The following is a 19,398-nucleotide window of genomic DNA, read 5'->3' on the forward strand; positions in this document are numbered from 1 at the left end:
TTGCTGTATATGAGTACACTGTAGCTGACTTCAGACACACCAGAAGAGGGCACTGGATCTCATTACAGATGATGGTGAGCCACCATGTGGTTGCTAGGAGTTGAACTCAGGGCCTCAGGAAGAGCAGTCAGTGCTCTTAACCACTGAGCCATCTCTCCAGACTCCAAATTCCCTCTTTAAGACACCTTTATCAAGTATTTTGTCATAGCACTGAGGAAAGTAACATACAAAGCCTGACTCTTCTGCATGGTAGATGAATATTTGGGGGAAGGAGAATGGAGGGAAACAACAAAAGAAAGATATGGAGGGCTTTATGGAGGTGACATAGTCCTGAGGAGGGAGTGCTTGGGAATGAGATTAGTGTCCATCTGAGAACAGACATGCAGCATATAATAATTTCTTTGAGTGAATTGAGACATCCTATTGTAGATGGGTGATCTAAAGACCCAGGAAGCAGTCAACTCACAAGTTTCAGAAAGTCCCTGAAATTTATCAGATCCATAAGCCCCCCCCCCAACTCTAAGGTTATATAAAGAGGAAGGACTGCTGAGAAGGGGAACCTCTTTATCCTGTCAAGCTGTCTGTGCATCTTACTGAGAGCTCCAGGGTCATCCATCACGTAGGCTGGATGATACAACTGCCTTTGACTCATCGCTGTTCCTGTAACTAGCCCCAATTAACGCATTGGTTCACTAAGTTGGACTTCGGTGGTAATGTTACTTTGGTATGTTGTCAGTTCCTCCTTTGGAGTGAGTAGGTATTTATTCGCATCTCCTCAGGAAAAGTGTTACACATGAGAAGACAGAGCCAGGAAAGAGTCATCTGTGAATCCAGAAGAAAATCCTCAGCATGGTCATATCTGACTGCTTGCAACTTGATCTTGGTTCTTCATTTTCTAGAATTGTGAGGCATATTTGTTCAGTCCTGTAGCCTACGATCTATTTGTATTGTAGCTCAAGATGCTTCTTGGGGGGGGCAATTCTGGGAGCCCAGCCAATAAAGACTTTAGGAGTCTTTATTTTAAAGGCACTGGAAAGTGCTTTTGCTAGAATGCACCCGCTCCTCACCTGGCCCACAAGGTACTCAAAACCACAAGGAAAGCATGTCCACCTCCATTTTTCTTTGGGTCAGCTACTGTCTGAATTTCTTTGCCTGTTTCTATAATAAAATACGTAAGGGAAAGAGGCTTGTTTTAGCTCACAGTTTAAGGTAAGATCATTATGGCAGGCCAGTCAAGGTGACAGGAGCTTGAAGCAGCTGTCCACACCCACCATCAGGAAGCAGAGGTAGGTGAAAGATGGCTGCTGTTCAGTTCCCTTTCTCCAGTCATACACAGCCAGGGAATGGTGCCGCCCACAGTGGGCGGCTCTTCACACATCAAGGAACATTATCCAGATAATTCTCCACAGGTATGCCCCACCCCTCCCAGAGCAGGGTTGGGGCTCTCCCAGCTGATTCTAGGACCAGTCAAGTTGACAATTAACACTAACCACCATAGTCACTTATCTCTGGGATGTAGGGCATGTCAATCACTCACTCCCAGACTGAAGGTACAGTCACTGAAGACCCTTAGTGTTAGCATCTACACAGTCCCATTCCAGAACCCCGGAGACTGCCTATTCTAAGTCTAAAGTCACCTTGGACTCTAGGAACGGCAGAGCCTCACAGAAAAATCACCCCGTGGTAAGATCACTCCCACACAGAAGTGATCATGCTTTGAGAAGCAGCTTGTCCCTCAAGCAAGAAGGATTTAATTGGACTGCCCTACAGAATCAGATGATGATCAATGTGACCCAGAACATGTCCCTGTCCCCTGCTCCAGCTCTCTCTCCATCTAAACCTAAATCTCTTATCAGAGCCCTGAATATCGACTCGGGGGTCACTGAACCCCTTTGTCTTCTTTTCCCAACATGGAGACATTGATTAGATCTCCTTTTTCTGCTTTTTTACCATTAGTCATCTCTTTAATTAGAGAATTCACACTGGTGACTCATCTAGTCTGTTGATGGCTCTCATAACTAGAGAGTTTGCCCTAAACTCCTGTAACAAGAAACCAACAACTAGTTGAATGGCAGACGACTGTGAAGCTACCAGTCACGGGGATCAGACAAGTGAGAGGGTCTGTGAGAAAGCAGAGGCCATGAGGTTGGAGACACAGTGCCACAAGAGGAAGGGCAGGAAGCATGTAGGATCTAGAGGGGCCAGCAACCTGCCTCTGTGATACTCCTGCTCCTGTCACAAAGGTCCTCTTAAGTCCTTGTGCCTTACAGATGTCCCTACGATCCTATCGTCTTGATCCCTCCCAGGAATTTTCTTATTCCCTGTCTTGTGACAATAGTCTTTGCGCCTAAGGACCTTCTGGGCTTGCACTATCCCCTCCGTGGTCTCTGAAAAACAGGACAGCTCATGAGCGTCAGTGACAAGTGTACTCATCCAACAGACAAGATGATACAGGTGCTAAGTAGATAGGCAGACAGATGATAGACAAATGTTTTGTCTTGAGATGTGGTGGTTTGGATATGCTTGGCCTATTAGGAGGTGTGGCCTTGTTGGAGGCAGTCACTGTGTCACTGTGGGGGTTGGCTTTGGAGGTCTACTCCTATGCTCAGGCTCCACCCATTTTGGAAGAGAGCTTCCTTCTAGCTGCCTGAGGATGCCAGTCTCTCCTGGCTGCCTTCAGATCAAGATGCAGAACTCTCAGCTCTTTCTCCAGCACCATGTCTGCCTGCATGCTGCCATGCTTCCTGCTACCCTGAGTCTTCCCCTAACATCACCCTTATGCAGTCCGTATACACCAAGCCAATATTCCCCTGCTGTAGATCTTCCTTGGCCAGATATGAGGCAGGTTGACTAAAACTTGGTAATACATCTGAGGATGACCTTACTGCCTCCATCTCTCTAGTGCTGGGACTGTAGGTGTGTGCCATCAAGCTACACGGTGTGGGGATTGAACTCACAGCCTCATGTGTGCTGGGCAAAGATCTATCAGCTGAGCAAGCCCAGAGCCATCGCTTGGGCCAAAAATCCCATCAAGAGGAAAGTGGATAGAGATGAGGTGATCAGCAACTGGGAGGCAGAGGCAGGAGGATTGAAAGATTGAAGCTAGCTTGGGCTATATAATGAGGTCTGGAGCAGCCTGGGCTACATATAAAGACCCTGTCTCAAACAAACTAAACAACTGTTTGTATCACCCATATATACCCAGAAAAACACTGGATCAGATATCGAGGTTACCTCAGTGAGTCATAGAGAAGGTGACCAAACTGCCCTTTGCCTCAGGAGCAATAATCAATACCAACCCCAAGTGCCCGGAACCCTGAAGGAGACCCTGTGACCCCCCCCCCAGTGTTGGGGATGACGGTTGTCATTTGTCAGCTGCAGAGGGAGGGGACACCATACCCCAGCTCTCCACCTCAGCACACATGACAGGCTCATTGGCTTCCCCAGCCCCCGCCTGAAAAGGTATTTAATTTGCCTTTTACAACATGCCAATTGCAAGTTAATTAACTGGCAATTGAGAGTTATAGGCTGCATTAGAATTTATTAATACCATTGGAAGTAAATCTCCCTGGGAATTCAATTAATTGAAAAATCTCGTGAAATTCTCCATAAAGCAGGTCTGTGAGAGACTGGGGTTGGAAGTGCAGGTGCTGGCTCTCCTCGGGGCGGGAGGGGTTTGTGTTCCAACTGGGGCGGCTTTGGGGAGGCTTTATCTTGGCCCGGCTCCTTCTCACGCTGCCTTAAGGGGTCTGGACAGGAGGTGATTTCATTGCCCAGGTCCTGTCAGGTAGGGGTCAGTGATCTGACACAGTGGCTCACTGTGTTGCACCCAGCTAGCCTAGGGACTGAGGATGGCCACATGTTCCTGCACCTGGACATCCACAATTGAGCATGGAAGGGTGAGCTATGGGGTGAGTTTTGGATCGAGTGAGTCATGGGCTTGGCTGGGGGACCCTGGCTTTACCTTTATTATCCTTGCTGGGACTCAGTGCTGCCTGTTTCCACCCTTGTACCTCATGGTCTGGGGGAAGGCCGAGAAGGAAGGACATAGGTGGGACCAACTCGGGATCACAGTCCTGAGCGTTTGCCATGGCTGGAGGCTGTGGAAAGGCAAGTAGGGTTTCTGGTTGTGGAAAAAGCAGCCACGATGTTGTGTTCAGGCCATAAGGCTGGACCTCTCTCCCGAGCCCCCTTGCTGGAGTACCCTTGAGCCTCAAAGCGTGCACGTCGCATGCGCATGCGCATACACATGCAGGGACTGGAGGAAATGCGAGGAGGGGAGGAAAAACATAGGTTTCCGTATCTCTTGCTCTGGGCAAGGAACAAAGCAGTGTGCCATTCTCCATCCAGAACATTCCTGAGCTCCCTGCTCCCTGTCAATGTTCAGCTCCAAACACATCCGCCCTCAGTCTCCCAGTACTGAGTGATCCTGGGCCAGCTGGGTCCAGGACCGTGCGGGTAGCGTAGAAACACACACCTATCAGGTCTGGGAACAGGCCTATAGGCATCGTTCCAGAACAGGCAGGTGAAATTCCCAACTGTGTGTCTCTTGGTCTCTCTCATCTTTAGCTTTTGGTTCCGGACTCTCTAGCTCAGAGCCTCTGCTTTCTCCATCACCTGGATATTTGATAGCCATCTTCTTTATTAGATTGGAACTCTGGTTTCAGTGTCAGCAGATGTCGGCTTTGGTTTGGAGAGGATCAGGCCCACAGCAAGAACCTGATCTATCGTGACCCAGCAGTCACTCTGCACCCCACCCTGACCTCGGGACCTTGCTCCTTGAGTATTTGGGTTTTTCCGAAGTTCTAGAAAGGAACTAACTGATTGGCTAAGCCAGGCCTGGAAAGGAGCAGGAGACAGGGTAAGGGGTGCCCTGGTACAGTGCTAATAGCTAAAACCTTAGTCGGAATAACTCTACCTCACAGCAAACCACTTCTTTTTTAAAGTTGTTTCACGTCCCAAAATGTCACCAAAGCCATCTCTCCCATGACTAGACATTGCTTGTTGAGACCAGCAGACTCCTTGAAAAAGCAAAGGCAGACGCCATATTAATGTATAGTATTCCTAAATTCTGAGTTTTAAAATATTATTATTATTATTATTGTGTGTAGGTGATGCATTGTGGGCTGTAGGTATGGAAATCAGAATTGTCAAAGAACAACGTTGTGAAGTTGGTTCTGTCAGTTCACCTTTATGCCACTTCCGGGGATTGAACTCACGTCCCCAGGCTTACCCAGCAAGTGCTTTTCACAGCGGCCGCACAGTCTGGTTTTCTGTGGTCCAAGGTCACTGCTCCTGCTTTGACACTGAGTGTCTCCTGCTCTAGAGCTTGAACAGATTCTGTTGACACTCAGAGCCTTGTGAACTCACTCAGAGTGTGGTGGGCGTGTGATTGACAGCTACGAAGGAGGAAATGGGGCTGTCTGCACTTTTCCTCCTCATGAACTCATCAAACTCATCAGGATAAGCTTGCTTGAATCATCCTTACGTTGTTGAGCTATCCGGGTTGGGAAGCAGGTGTTAATTAAACACCCCCGCCCGGAGTCATGCAATGCCTGGCGTCTCTCAGTTTAACTCTGCCTTATAGCCTTATAGCACGGTGGCACACGCCTTTAACCCCAACACTGCGGAGGCAGAGGCAGGCAGATCTCTGTGAGTTCAAAGCCAGTCTGGTCTACAGAGTGAATTCCTGGTCAGCCAAGTCTTCAAAACAAAAACAAAACCACATGTATGTTTTGCAGGGCTGGGGCCCCAACTTAGCCCAGATTCAGCCTTGATAGAGAGAGTAGGCAGCTGCTTCTTTCTTTTAAAAATTTATTTTGTTTTTATTAATGTGTGTGCACGTGTGAGTGCATGTGTGTGTGTGTGTGTGTGTATGGGTGAGTATATTTTTCCTCCTCATGTAAGTGTGTATTGCACATGTATGTGGATAACTGCAGAGGCCAGGGGAGGCATTGGCTGGCCTGGAGCTGGAGTTTCAGATGGTTTTGTGTCCAGCATGGGTGTCATGCATGGAACCTGGAAACCCCTGTAAAAGCAGACAGCTGTAGTAACTGCTGAGCCATCTCTCCAGCCCCATCTTAAAATGTAGATGTATTTATTCCTTTATGTGTAGCAGTGCACATCTGGAGGCCAGAGGACACCTTGCAGGAGTCAGTTGTCTCCTGTCACGTGGGTCCTGAAGATTGTACTCAAAGTCACCAGGCTTGGTGGCAAATGTTTTTACCTATGGAGCCATCTTGGTTACTCCAAGCGGACACTTCTGAGGCTACCTTCCCTCATCTACCTGCTTTCTTGGGTTCCTCTGCCTCAAAAACCTTAAGGGTGCCCTGAATCTGGACACAGTTGTTTATCAGTTGTCTGGCATAAATTATCTGGGTGCAGTCCAGCCTCCCCCACAGCTGACAAGCCACAGAAAGACTACAGTGGAGAGAGCACCTTTATTTGAAATAACATCACAGGTCTCTGATCACCTCCTGGTGGAGACAGAGAATAGCTCAGGGAGAGCCTACAGGGCCCAGTGGGGTCAGGTCACAGCCCTGCATAAGCACCAAGAACTTGAGGGATGGTCACTCCTGCTGGGCAGGGAGACACACCCAAGCGTGGTGCTTTCTGTTCTCTGAGTGTCGGGGCCATGGCCAGTTAGAGGAGAACCAGGATGGGGGGTCATAAGAGACCAAGCACCAGCCAGAGAGGCCTTCAGGGCTGTGGGGCAGTTCTTCTGTGTAACCTGCCCGGACCCCAGCCTCAAGGTGTGTGGCCACAGCCCCTAGCAAGCCTAGGATCCAGGCAGTCTGACTCTGTTAAGTGGACACGGATTTGTGTTGTCCATCAAAATAGGATATAGATATTCATGAAAGAGTGGCCATGATGAAGGTTGTAGGTCCCATTCTGGATGGATGGTCTCATTAAATGGTCCTTCCTTCTCCATGGGGGAGGGCAGATAAGGACCAGTAGGCTCAGCAAGACTGGGAGACATTAGAGGGCATCGCCAAAGCTCTTCGCCCTTCTCAATCTCAGAGACCTTCCTCCCTCACAGTCCCAAACTCCCCTCTTGGAAGTTGACCCCTACCTGCAGCCCTAAGGAAGTGACCAGAGGAAGAGAGGCAGGCTCAAAATTCTGTAGTGCCCTGATGTCTTTCCAGGTGGCCCTGCCTCCCGGCAGCCCAGCTGCCTCAGGAATCCTCTGGGCCACACACCTCAGGGTCATGGCTTCAGCAACAGTGAGGTCTGGGTTAAAACCTACCCCCCACACCCCCACATCCAGAATCTGGGTCATGTGTACCATCTGCACATTGGTCCCCAGGCTGAGTAGGGAGCACAGCCCTACCTTTTAAGGATTAAATGAGACAATATAGGGAAAGTGCCTGAGCTGGCCCTGACCCTGACAGAGCAGGGGCTCAGCCATTGAGGGTTGTGATTATTCTCCCACCTCCACCCAGCCCACCCAGCTCACCACCCCCCCCCCCGTCTCCAGCGGGAGTGGGAGGTAGGGGGCAGGAGCAAAAGAAGAGCTCTGTTGGGGTGCTAGTCAGCACTGGGCCCTGCTCTTGGAAGTACCATCTCTCCCCAGGGACCCCAGGCTCCCAATGTCCTCCACAATGGTCCCTGCTTGATGCCCAGTCCCACATGGGGAGTCTTCAGGATGCAGCTGCTGTTCAGCTGTAAGACTGGGCTCGCACCGGAGAGAGGGACTCTTACTTCCTGTCGCCAGCCTGGTCTGCGCTCTTTTGTGCAGGGTCAGGGCCCAGCAGGGCAGCCAGGATGCTGTCCGGTCGAGGACCTCCTCGCTTCATCTTGAGATTGGCTCTCAGGGCTGCATCCTGCCCAGAGCCACCCTCAGGAGAGGCCAGGGGATCTGGAAGGAGGGCAGAAGGTAGGTTGCTTAAGACAGCCTAGGTGTATCCAATGGCCTTGCTCCCAGTGAGAGGAAGCAAATAGGCTCTGAACCTCATTCATTCATTCATTCATTCCATTCATTCTGCAGCACACACATTCATTCATCTGTTAATTTGCTCACCCATTCACACATCCAGGTCTCCATTCATTTTCCCATTCATTCATCTTTTTTCCCATTCATTCACCTAGCTAGTCATGCCACCATTCATTCACTTTGCCATTCATTAATTTCCCCATTCTCTCGTTTATCATTCACTAGCCCAATCTCTCATCCACCTACTCGTTCCCCAAGTCATCCTTTCCCCTGCTCATCCATTGTCTACCTACGCATTCTCCCACTCATTCATGCACCTAGGCACCCTCCCCCCATGTGTTTGATCCTGCATTCATCATACCTATGCACCCGCCCACTCATTCTTTAGCCAATAGTAAGTGGCCTGAGCTCCAGACCCTGCAGAGTCACCAGCCAACCCCAGCTTGTACAAGGGGTCCCCAGTGTATTGGGAAGACACAGGAAAAACTCATTCCACAGTGAGAAGGAAGATACGAACAAAGAGGGCTTAGGACAGCTTCACCGAGAAGCGTGGGAATCAGTGGTCAGTGCTCAGTGCTCAGTGATGGAGGGATTGGCCTGAGCGAGATGTGGAGGCAGGAGACAGCCGGGCATGTCTGGGTGTGGCTGGTCATCACCTGTGATGCCGGGGGTGGGGGCAGGGGGTGGGGTGTTAGGGTTTAGACACTTATTGTCCCTAAGCAAATGCCTCCATGAGCATGCCTCCATGAATGAGGATGTAAAATCAGAGGGCCATTTGACAATTTGAAGCAGGGACCCCACAGCATGGCAGCCCTCACGGGACTATAGGTCATGGGAGTGTGGGAGACCTGCTTGCTACTCACCATGGACCCCAATCATGTGCTCAAGGATAAGGACCCTCTCTGCCAGGATCTTCAGGGCCTCTCGAAGCTGCTGCACACCTTCTCCCTGGTAGCAATGAAAGGCCAGGTTCAGGGTCTCAGTCAGCCTGGGGTAGGCACAGGCTATGCAACACAGTGGACATCCTTGCAGCCCTGCCTTTCCCTCAGTGTTCACCACTACAGTCAAAGCCAAGCAGTGGCTGTGTGCCAGGCTGGTGCTCCAAAGAGGTCACCAATGAGCAACCTAGAATCCAGTCAGTATGCATCCCCACAGTTACCCAGCATGGACTTCTGGCCTGGGCTTCTACTCTAGACCTGGTGGGCTCAAGCCTGTTTTTCTCTTGCCATGGTTTTCTAAGGGCTCCTTCCCAGCATGCCCTGGGCTAAAATTGTTGCTAGGGTTTTTGTTTTGTTTTGTTTTGTCAATATGACACAAGCTAGCATTATCTGGGAAGAGTAACCTCAATTGAGAAAGTGCCTCCATCAGATTGGCTTGTAGGCCAGTCTGTGGCCCACAATCAATTTATTGACTGATGATTGATGTGGGAGGGCAGAGCCTACTGTGGGCGGTGTCATCCCCTGAGCAAAGTGGTCCTGAATTATATTAGAAAGCCAGCTGAGCAATCTATGGGGAGCAAGCCAGTAAGCTGTGTTCCTCTATGGTTTCTGCCTCAGCTCCTGCCTCCAGGTTGCTGCCTTGACTTTCCCTGATGATGGACTGAAACCTGAAATTGAAATTAACTCTTTCTTCTCTGGGTTGCTGTAGGGCACAGTGTTTATCGCAGCAATAGAAAGCAAAGTGACCTGAGCAGTCTGCTCCCGGCTACTGAGCCATCTCTACAGCTCTGATTCATCATCTGTTCCTGAGAGATGCAGGTCAAGCTCCAACAGAGGCTCTACTTCCCACTATGCAAAGGATTATCTCAAAAAGGTCGTGGACCTGAATGTAAGAGCCCAAATCATAACGCCTTTAGAAGGGACCATAGGTGTCAGCAGTTGTAACCTTGGATTAGGTGATGGGTTTTTTTTTGATGTGATGCCTACAATACAATGGCCAAGAACAAAGTAGGCGATCGTGTGCCTTAAAAGAGAAGATTTTTTTCTTTCATAATGAGGAATGCTAGCAGAATGAAATCTCACTCATAAATGGAAGATAATTTTGCAATTGTTGGACATCATATTGGACTGTTTTTTAACCCAGGTTATATGAAGAACTCTTACAAGCTTTGGCTTCCCCTGATGACCGGAAGTTTGAGAATCTGTTCTTCAGCCAGTGTTGATCACAGTGATGGAAATCAACCCGGGACACCCACCTTCCAGGCAAGACCAAGAGGCCAGAGCACCCAGCTCAGAGGCCTGCAGGTGAGCACCGAGAACTGCACCTGCCTGGATTGTCTGTCTGAGAGCACCGGCCAGATCAGCTTTGTGGGGTGGGCTGGGTCAAGCCAGAAGACTAGGTACAGTTGAGCCTCCCGGCTGGTAGGAGCTAGTGCCAGGCACATTCAGAAACCTTCTCACGAGGCTTCCCTTGTGGATGTACATGACCACAGAACGTAGGCTGCTAACTTTTGAGAGACACCGCGAGGCGGAGGCAACGCCAAGTGGCCAAGGGGCAAGGCTGCCACCCCAGAGCAGCACAGGGCTGGTGTCAGGACAGTTGTGTGGTTTTGCCCTGTGGAACACGGGAGCTCTGTTGTTCCATTCAGAGTCAAGGGGGGAGTCAAAGAGTGTTTATTAGATGATTAGAGGGGAGGTCTCACAGGAGACAAGGCAGCTGTGTGCAGAATCCATGCCTCCTAGCTGGGGAAGAGGCTCTGGGTCTTCAGGGTCTCTCAGAAACCCAGAAAGCTGTCATCTCCTCCTCCTCTCCCTCCCAACCCCTCCTTTCTTTCCCTCTTAGTTTTCTCCCTTTTCTTCCCCTCGTCTCTCTCCCTCTTCTCCCTTCTCCTCCTCCTCTCGTTTCCTTTTTCCTTCCATTCCTCATGTGCTATATTTTATTTTTTTGTTTTGTTTTTGAGACAGGGTCCCAGTATATGCCCCAGGTTAGTCTCGAACCTGTGCTTTTCCTGCGTCAGCCTCCTGAGCACTGGGATTTTCCTTTCCTTCCTAAAGCCCCTACGCTTGGCTCAGCCTCACTCCTGTAGCCCAGGCTGCCTCCACCCTGCTCCAAATCTCCTCACCGACTCTTGAAGTCTGCCACAAGCCTACTTCTGGCACATACAGGAAGCTCTGAGCAGGCACTTCCCTTCCCGGACTGTTTTTGCTTTTGTTATTTATTTTTTTTTGTCCCCCAACCCAGTCTTCCAAGGTCTCAGTCGCCCATGCCGGCTGCAGACAACCTTGACCTTCATGCATGCTGTGTTACAGCTTCCGCTGGGGATCCCAGGACCTCCGTTCCCTTTCCTCCCCCTCCAAGCACTTGTCCCAGCTCCCACTTGCTTGACCCAATCTTTTCCTCCTTCATTAGGGTTCCAAGTTGAGCCCCCTTCCTTCCTCCACCTGTTGAACCCCACATCCACCAGCTCAAGTCCACCAAGTCAGTGTGGCAACTGCTCTTTGTAACCAGGGCTTGTTAAGGGGCAGTGTCTTTCTGGCATGTCTATGCCCCGCCCCCAGCAGCCACTCCTGAGAATGCTCCTCCCATCCCAGCATCCGGGCTCAGTCACCCCAGCTGCAGCTGTGGCTGGCCCATAATTGCAAGAGTAGCCATCTTATTGAGCTGGAAATTGCCAGAGGAAAAAGGAGGACTCTGTCCTCGGCAGCTAGAACCCAGCTCAGGTGGCCTTGGGTGTCTGGCTTTCTCCTCTAGAACAGGAGACATTGCCAACAACCATAGTTACCTCTGCAGCGCTGGCTTTGTCCTCTTCTCCCTTCACACTGGGCTCACCCTAGGAAGCAAGTCTCATGGTCAAGATATTGGTAGAGGCAAGGGCATCTCTCCACCCTCGGGGACACACAGAAATTGAAGACAGATGGTTTGCGGTGACACAAGGGACTAGGACATCACTTGTCCAGTCCGCCATAGGGAGGTATGTAGAGTTACCCCAAGGACTGCCCTGAAGCACGGGGCACTCGGGCTTGGAACTTGAGGGGGGGTCAGCTTTTGTGAATGTTGATTAAATTGCCTTTGTCTCTAGGCTCTGTTTCCCAGTCTCTAAAATGGGGCCAGTAAAACCAGCATCATGGATGGCATTACATATATATGGCTAATGTCTGCTTTGTGGCTTTGAGCGATGTTAATCTCTCTGTGCCTATATTGCTCACCTCTAAAAGATGACTAGTAATAATACCCATCTTGCTGCTATGCAGGAGATTAAGTAGATTAATACTGAGCAGAGGCTTACACTATTCTGAGGTCTAGGAGTGCTGTCAAAGACAGTGCTGCCATTGGTCACTAGATAGAGGTGTGGGAAGAGGCAAGCCTTGGTCATTGACAGATGTTCCTGAGTTCAAATCTCAGCTTTACTGTTGTGCTGTGTGGCTTTGGGAATTACTTAATCTCTCTGAACTATGGTTGCCAGTTCTGATAAATCAGTATAATATAGTCTGTATATGTGGTAGTGAGGCTTAAATACATGATGACAGCCACTCCTATTATCAGTAGGTACTCAACGGAGATCCATTCTCCACCTCCTGACCCTGATTTGTGGCTTGAATATGAAATATTAGCCTCTTTGTTTGGTCTTAGAGACTGGAGACCCATAAATCCTTGTGTATTAAAAAAGGCAATGGAAGAGCTGTCCAAGTACCAGACTCTGGGAGGTCCAGAGAACCAAAGGAACCTTTCTGGTTACACAGACTGTGAATCTATAACCCTGGGCTATACAGCATTAATATAAAACTCCAGACCACTTGGTGCATTAACTGTTTATAAGTTGTGATTAGACCCTCCCAGGACAACCCCCAACTTGAGGCTATTTCCTCTCTTGTCACACTCTCAGGCTGGAGTCCCACCTCTAGGTTACCCCTTTTCTTTTGGGACAGCTCAGGCTGTACCTAGTTCATGCTTTCCAGTCCCTCCTTTAGTTAGAATAGACAAACCTACATTTGGGAACACTATGGAGCTGAGTGCAGACATGTCCCCCAATTTCCCGGTGCCCAGCCCATACTTACAGATGGCCTTGCCACAACCCGCTCATCCACCAGGCCCTGAGTGGGGAAAAAACCATCAGTGATGTTCTCGTTTTGGATGTTTTCACTCTCTCTCTCTGGCCCCACCTACATTGGATCTCAGCAGAAGAGGAAGCTGGAAGTTCAAACTTGGGAACTGACTGGGTCTACAGCCCCACCCACAGCAAAAGTCTGATCTAAGCCTTGGGTGAGACTTAGGTTCAATCCCTTGTACAGTGAAGCAGTGCCAAGCATGGGCATCATGAAAAGGAGGGAAGCAGGAGACTTAGCACTTGGGCAAAAAAAAAAAAAAAACTACAAGTAACTGAGGCAGGAGGATGGTCATGTATGTGCTGACCTAGGGTTTATATGTGCCAAATCCAGGGCTCTCAGTCATATGCTTATGTGTGCAGCTGTCTCTCCTGACACCCAGCTGCTCACAAAACACTGTCCAATCTGTCACTAAAATGGGACCCTAGCTCCTGGCCTCACAGAGTGAGCCAGAGAGACCTTCTGAAAATGCAAACAGTAGCATGAGAACTGACTCCCAACTCAACCAGTGCCATCTATATGACAGAAACATCACAAAGTTCCACAGATAAGTCCCAGATACCTCACCTTGTCTTACATCCCACTCCACATTTACTGCCAGCCTTGTCCCTAGATCGGGGCATCAGCACCCACACTCCCCTCTCTAACTGATGGATGACATGGCTGGACAGGCAGAGGAATCCTAGAATTCGGAACTGTCCAATCAAGCTTCCTCTCCCATATATGATTCTCAGGAAAAGAACCAGGATTCCAGTGCCATTGGGTTACCAGTCAAGAATGTCTGTGTGACTTCCAGCAATGTCTAACCTCCCTGGGACTCAGCACACCAACAAGATGGGAGTGGTGCCACACTGGGACATTGACACCCCGAGACTACCCCATATATTACACTAGAAATGGCTGTGTCCTTACCTGGGATCCAGGTGCTCCTGGGGGTCCTGGGGGACCGTGTGGTCCTGGGGGACCTGTGGGTAAAGTCATTGAATACCTGAGGTCAGAAAAGGCCACTGATCCCCCATTAGATGTGAACAGAGACATTCCCAGCATCCTGACCCTGCCCTGGGTCTTCCCTTCATTGGTAACAAATGAAAGTTTGATGAATGGACATCATGAAAGACTCATACACTCTCAGTTCTCATACTCCAATCTCTATCCACCCACCGCCTTTCATGCTTAATCTACATGGTTACCCCAATCCTGAGGCCAGGAGAGCTAATCCAAGCTATCCCAGCTTGTTTGCCCCCTGCCAATTTGGAAACCTTGAACCAGCCCTTCTGACAGCCTCTATTTCTTTGTTTACCACAGCTGCTCACCATGTCCATCCAAATCACACATTTAGAAATGCTTGATTAGGGACCTCTGTAGCCCCAGCCATTCTGGGCATCCTTATATAGTTATAGAGATGACTCTAGAGTCATCTGAGAGGAGATGCCCAAACTAGACTGGTGTGTGGGCATGCCTGGGGGATTGTCTTAATTGTTAATTGATGTAGGAGAGCCCAGCCCACTCTGGGTGACACCATTCCCTAAGCAGATGGTCCTGGCTGTAAAAGCCTGAATCAGTAAGCCAGCAAGTAGAATTCCTCCATGGTTTCAACTTCAGGTTCTTGCTCTGGCTTCCCTCAATGGCAGACTATGCCCTGCAAACTGAAATAAACCCTGTCCTCCCCTGAGCTGATCTTGGCCATGGTATTTGTCCCAGCAACAGGATAGAAATTGAAACACTCCCAAGTTCCCACCAGGCCCTCTTCACCTCACCCTGCAGATGCCCTTCTGGAAAGTTCCACTGGTGCTGTTTCCTCCCATTAATTGATGAGCAAACTCTATTATTATCCCTGGTTTTCTCACAGCACTGGGTAAGAGGAATACCAGGACTTCTCCCTTTCCTCCTCCACATAAATCTTTGGTGTGGGCCAGCCGCTGTCCATGGCCACGGTGGGCTTCATGCCTATTTCCCCCAACCGCCCAGGGGATGTCCCAAGGGCCAGGCTTTCAACCCTTTTACCTGCACAGACCTCACTTCTCCAGCCTGAGGGAGACTTCACTAGAGTGTGCCCAGGCAGCCACCTCAGGAAAAGACACACCAGGCCACAGTCTAGTTACAAAACAAACACCTTCTCTGTGTCCCAAGCAAGCCAGAGATGTGGCATGTCACCTGGAAGTCCTCAGCACTCCAAGAATCTGCTGCCTCACCTCTCTCAAATATAACCTTCTGTGTGAACCCCACTCATCTCCTTTCCAAAGCTGCCTCTCACCTTTGGTTTTTTCCATTCTACAGAAGAGTGGGGAGGAAACCCAGGTCCTTGAGCATGCTAAACAGTGACTCTACCACTGAGCCACGCCCCCAGCCCCTCCCTGGAGGATTCTAGGCAGGGGCTCTACCACTGAGCCATGCCCCCAGCCCCTCCCTGGGGATTCTAGGCAGGGGCTCTACCACTGAGCCACACCCCCAGCCCCTCACTGGGGGATTCTAGGCAGGGGCTCTACCACTGAGCCAAGCCCCCAGCCCCTCCCTGGGGGATTCTAGGCAGGGGCTCTACCACTGAGCCACACCCCCAGCCCCTCCCTGGGGGATTCTAGGCAGGGGCTCTACCACTGAGCCAAGCCCCCAGCCTCTCCCTGGGGGATTCTAGGCAGGGGCTCTACCACTGAGCCACGCCCCCAGCCCCTCACTGGGGGATTCTAGGCAGGGGCTCTACCACTGAGCCACGCCCCCAGCCCCTCACTGGGGGATTCTAGACAGGGGCTCTACCACTGAGCCACGCCCCCAACCCCTCCCTGGGGGATTCTAGGCAGGGGCTCTACCACTGAGCCACGCCCCCAGCCCCTCACTGGGGGATGCTAGGCAGGGGCCCTACCACTGAGCCACGCCCCCAGCCCCTCACTGGGGGATTCTAGGCAGGGGCTCTACTACTGAGGCACGCCCCACATCCTCACTGAGCCATGGCTCCTGTTTCCAGGACAGAGGTGAGCAGCACGGAGCTGTCTCCATGCATTTCTAATCTGTTCATTTATGGGACTCTTGGGGCATGGCATGGGCATCTGTGTACACAGAAGATCTGTGAGGGATGGGAAATCCCCAGTCTCTCTCTTCCTATAGGGATCTCAGTTTTGCTGCCCACTGTACACATGAGCTGTACCCTCCTCCAAGGTCCTGAGTCCCCTCTGTTGCCCAGCCTGGCCCTGGTCTGGGTTTGCATGGTTCCTAGTGCACCTCTCATTGTGGCCCCCACAAGGATAACCTGGGACAACTTCTTCAGGCATCTGTGCTGTTCTAGTAGACTTGCTCAGAGTTGATGTGTCTGGTTGTGTCAGGGTGGGGATGGGGGTTTACCTCAGGCCCCAGGTCCATCTGTAGACTATAGACTGCCCAATTGGACTTCAGTTTCCTCAGGACCTGGGCTCAAGGCTAAGGATGAAGACAGTAGAGTGCTTAACTGGGTTGGATTCCTAGCACTGAATAAGCTAGGTGTCCTGGGGCACATCTGTAATCTCAGCACGTGGGATCTGGAGGCAGGAGGACAGGAAGTCGAAGGCTATCCTTGGCTACATAGTAAGTTGAAGGCCAGCCTGGGCTAAATGATACCCTGACTTTAAAAAAAAAATGTAGGAAAAAAAAAAGACCTTTGTACTCAGGACAAACCCAAAAAGGAATCCTTAATCTACTCACCAGGGGGGCCTGGGGGACCCCGGGGACCTGGGATGCCAGTCAGCACTGTGTCTACAACAGCAGGGTTCAGCTGGGAGTCTCCATCTGCAGAGAAAGTCAAATGATCAGTAGTCAGGCGGGGGGTGGGGGTAGCCAATCTGGAGGCTGAGTCTGAGAGTCCAGCATCCCCACCCTGTGTGCAAATGCTCAGAATTCAGAGTAAGGGATGGGAAAGTGGATCAGCAGTTAAAGAACTTGTCACACAAGCATGAAGGTCTAAGTTCAAATCCCCAGCACCCCCATAAAAGCTGGGAGTGGTAGTGCTTGCCTGTAGCCCCAACACTGGAGCACAGAAACACCAGACTTGCTGGGTTCCTAGTCAGCAATCAGCAAGCTCTAGAGTCAGCAGGAGACCCTGTCTCAAATAATAAGGTGGAGGACAACGGTGGAAGACACTCAATGTCAACCTTTGGCTTTTACACACACGAACACACATACACACACACACACACACATACACACACATGCACACACACATGTACACTCACACGCTTGCACACACACTCATGCATGTGCACACACTCATGCCATGTGCACACACACAAACACATACACTACACACACGCATACACACATGCACGCACTCATGTGCACACTCATGCACACGCGCACACACACAAACACACACGCATATGCACATGCACACACGTGCACACTCATGCACGCATGTGCACACACACGTATACACCATTCACACACACTCACACATGTGCACACACGCACGCATGCACACACAGATACGCACACACCTGCGTACCCGAATGCATGGACATGGGGTGAGGGCTCCTCCGTTGGGCTCCTGGTGGCTTAGGGATATATTTATTTCAGTGGTCATTAAGGTCATTCAGCATCATTTGCCTTCTCCCTAACTAGGAACATTTCTTCAAGGGAGCCCAGGCTACAGACCAAGTCAGAATGGGCTTCTTGCCCCACCAGGCACCCTTTGAGTGCACCAAGATTCCCATCATGCCTTGGGACAAGCCCCCTCTTACTGCAAGCACTCAGAAACTATGCATAAATCTCCAGAGTGGCTCCTTTAGGAAGTATGGCCACCCAGCTTTACAGCTGGGGAAACTGAGGCCAGGATTCTCAGGCCCAGGGAGGTTTGTGTTATGTATATGGGGTGCTGAACAGGAGTCTCCTCAACCCTGTTTCCATAACAACAGACCCATACTGTCAATCATGTCACCAACCCAACCTCTTCTTCAAGATTTTATTTTTGGGGGCTGGCAAGATGGCTCAGAGGGTAAAGGCACTTGCTACCAAGCCTGATGACTAGAGTTTGATCCCCAGAACCCACATGGTAGAAGAAGAAAACACTCCCACTCTGACCTCTACACCTAAACTCTGGCCTGTCCCTTTCAATAAATAAATACAACAAATTTACTTTAGTGTACTCTTCTTTTTTGATGCAATTTATTTTTGAGGTATTGGAGATTGAACCCCAAGGCTCATAATGCACTATGTATTATGTAAGTATTCTACCACTGAGCCACGCCCCCAGCCCCTCACTGGGGGATTCTAGGCAGGGGCTCTACCACTGAGCCACGCCCCCAGCCCCTCCCTGAGGGACTCTAGGCAGGGGCTCTACCACTGAGCCACGCCCCTAGCCCCTCCCTGGGGGATTCTAGGCAGGGGCTCTACCACTGAGCCACGCCCCCAGGCTCTCATTGGGGGACTCTAGGCAGGGCCTCTACTACTGAGCCATGTGCCCAGACATACTTTTTTTAAAAAAAAATATGCTTTTTTTTTTTTTTTCTCTTGAGACAAGGTTTCCTTGTGTAGCTGAGACAGGTCTTGAGTTTGCTGGATATCCCAGACTAACTTAAAGCTAGCACTGAGTCTACTGTGTCAGCCTCCTGAGAGCTGGGTTTATGCTTGTGACACCAAGCCCAGCTCCTCCAAGGTTTTTAAATCACCCCAGGGCTAGGGTTAAGGTGAGGTTAAGATCAGAGTTATGCACTTAGCCAGACCTGCTCCTCCTTCAACTGCTCTCCTCTGCCTCCCTCTGGTCCCTGAGACCCAGAGTCTCTGACCCCATGCTCTGCGCCCCCTCAAAGCAGGTGTTTTATGTGGTCTGCGGCTCGCACAGGTCACACTGCGGTCCCTGAGAACAAGCAGGTCTCTGCCACTTTTGTGTCAGTAAACACCTGTTAGTATCTTACAGTGAGAGACCACAGGGAAGGAAATGTTTCAGGGGTGCTCCTGGTGGGGGAGCCTCCCCAGCTGCAGGCGGAGCCGGGAACCATCAGACCTGGTGAGCTAAGCCTGGGGCCAAGAGCAGGCTTGGAGGTAGTCTCCATGGAGGTGGTCTCCATGGAGCGACCAAGCCTCCTGTCCTGGATGATCCCTGATATTAGCGACTCTTAGCTTCTCTGGGATCCTTAGCGAAAGCTAGTTTCCCTCAACAGACAGTTTGGCTCACCCACCCCCGACCTGACCCATCACTCACTCTCCTTGTCTGTTGGTGTCTGCAGGGAATACAGGACACCTTGGGGATTGTTTGGCAAGAGGCCAGGACTTCCTGCTGGGCCAGGAGGGCCTGGTGGACCAGGGCGCCCCATCTCTCCAGGGAGCCCGCGTGGCCCCGGTGGTCCCAAGAGACCTACAATGAAGAGCAAAGGCTTTAGGTGAGACCAGCGGCTGCGATGTTACAGACAAGGGAAGTGTGGCCCCGAAGAGGAGTGACCAAGGACATTTGTCCAGTCAGTGACA

At 50.7% G+C, this 19,398-nt stretch overlaps 1 protein-coding gene across 2 annotated transcripts in view; it reads right to left on the reverse strand.

The window, feature by feature from the left end:
- Positions 1-7,488: 7,488 nt before the first annotated feature.
- Col26a1 (collagen type XXVI alpha 1 chain) overlaps positions 7,489-19,398 on the reverse strand; it is a 135,711-nt gene continuing 123,801 nt past the window's right edge. For both annotated transcript variants that reach the window (XM_085836333.1, XM_085836332.1), the window contains exons 7-13: positions 19,136-19,288; positions 16,645-16,728; positions 13,888-13,940; positions 12,928-12,963; positions 11,655-11,702; positions 8,797-8,881; positions 7,489-7,858 (exon numbers count right to left, since the gene is read on the reverse strand). In XM_085836333.1, coding sequence (XP_085692459.1) covers positions 7,698-7,858; positions 8,797-8,881; positions 11,655-11,702; positions 12,928-12,963; positions 13,888-13,940; positions 16,645-16,728; positions 19,136-19,288 — 620 coding nt within the window. In that variant the 3' untranslated portion in view covers positions 7,489-7,697. The remainder of the gene's footprint in view (positions 7,859-8,796; positions 8,882-11,654; positions 11,703-12,927; positions 12,964-13,887; positions 13,941-16,644; positions 16,729-19,135; positions 19,289-19,398) is intronic.

The sequence above is a fragment of the Mus caroli genome, unplaced genomic scaffold (assembly GCF_978045245.1).
Source record: "Mus caroli unplaced genomic scaffold, Mus_caroli_1 scaffold_4, whole genome shotgun sequence".
In the NCBI taxonomy this organism is placed as follows: Eukaryota; Metazoa; Chordata; class Mammalia; order Rodentia; family Muridae; genus Mus; species Mus caroli.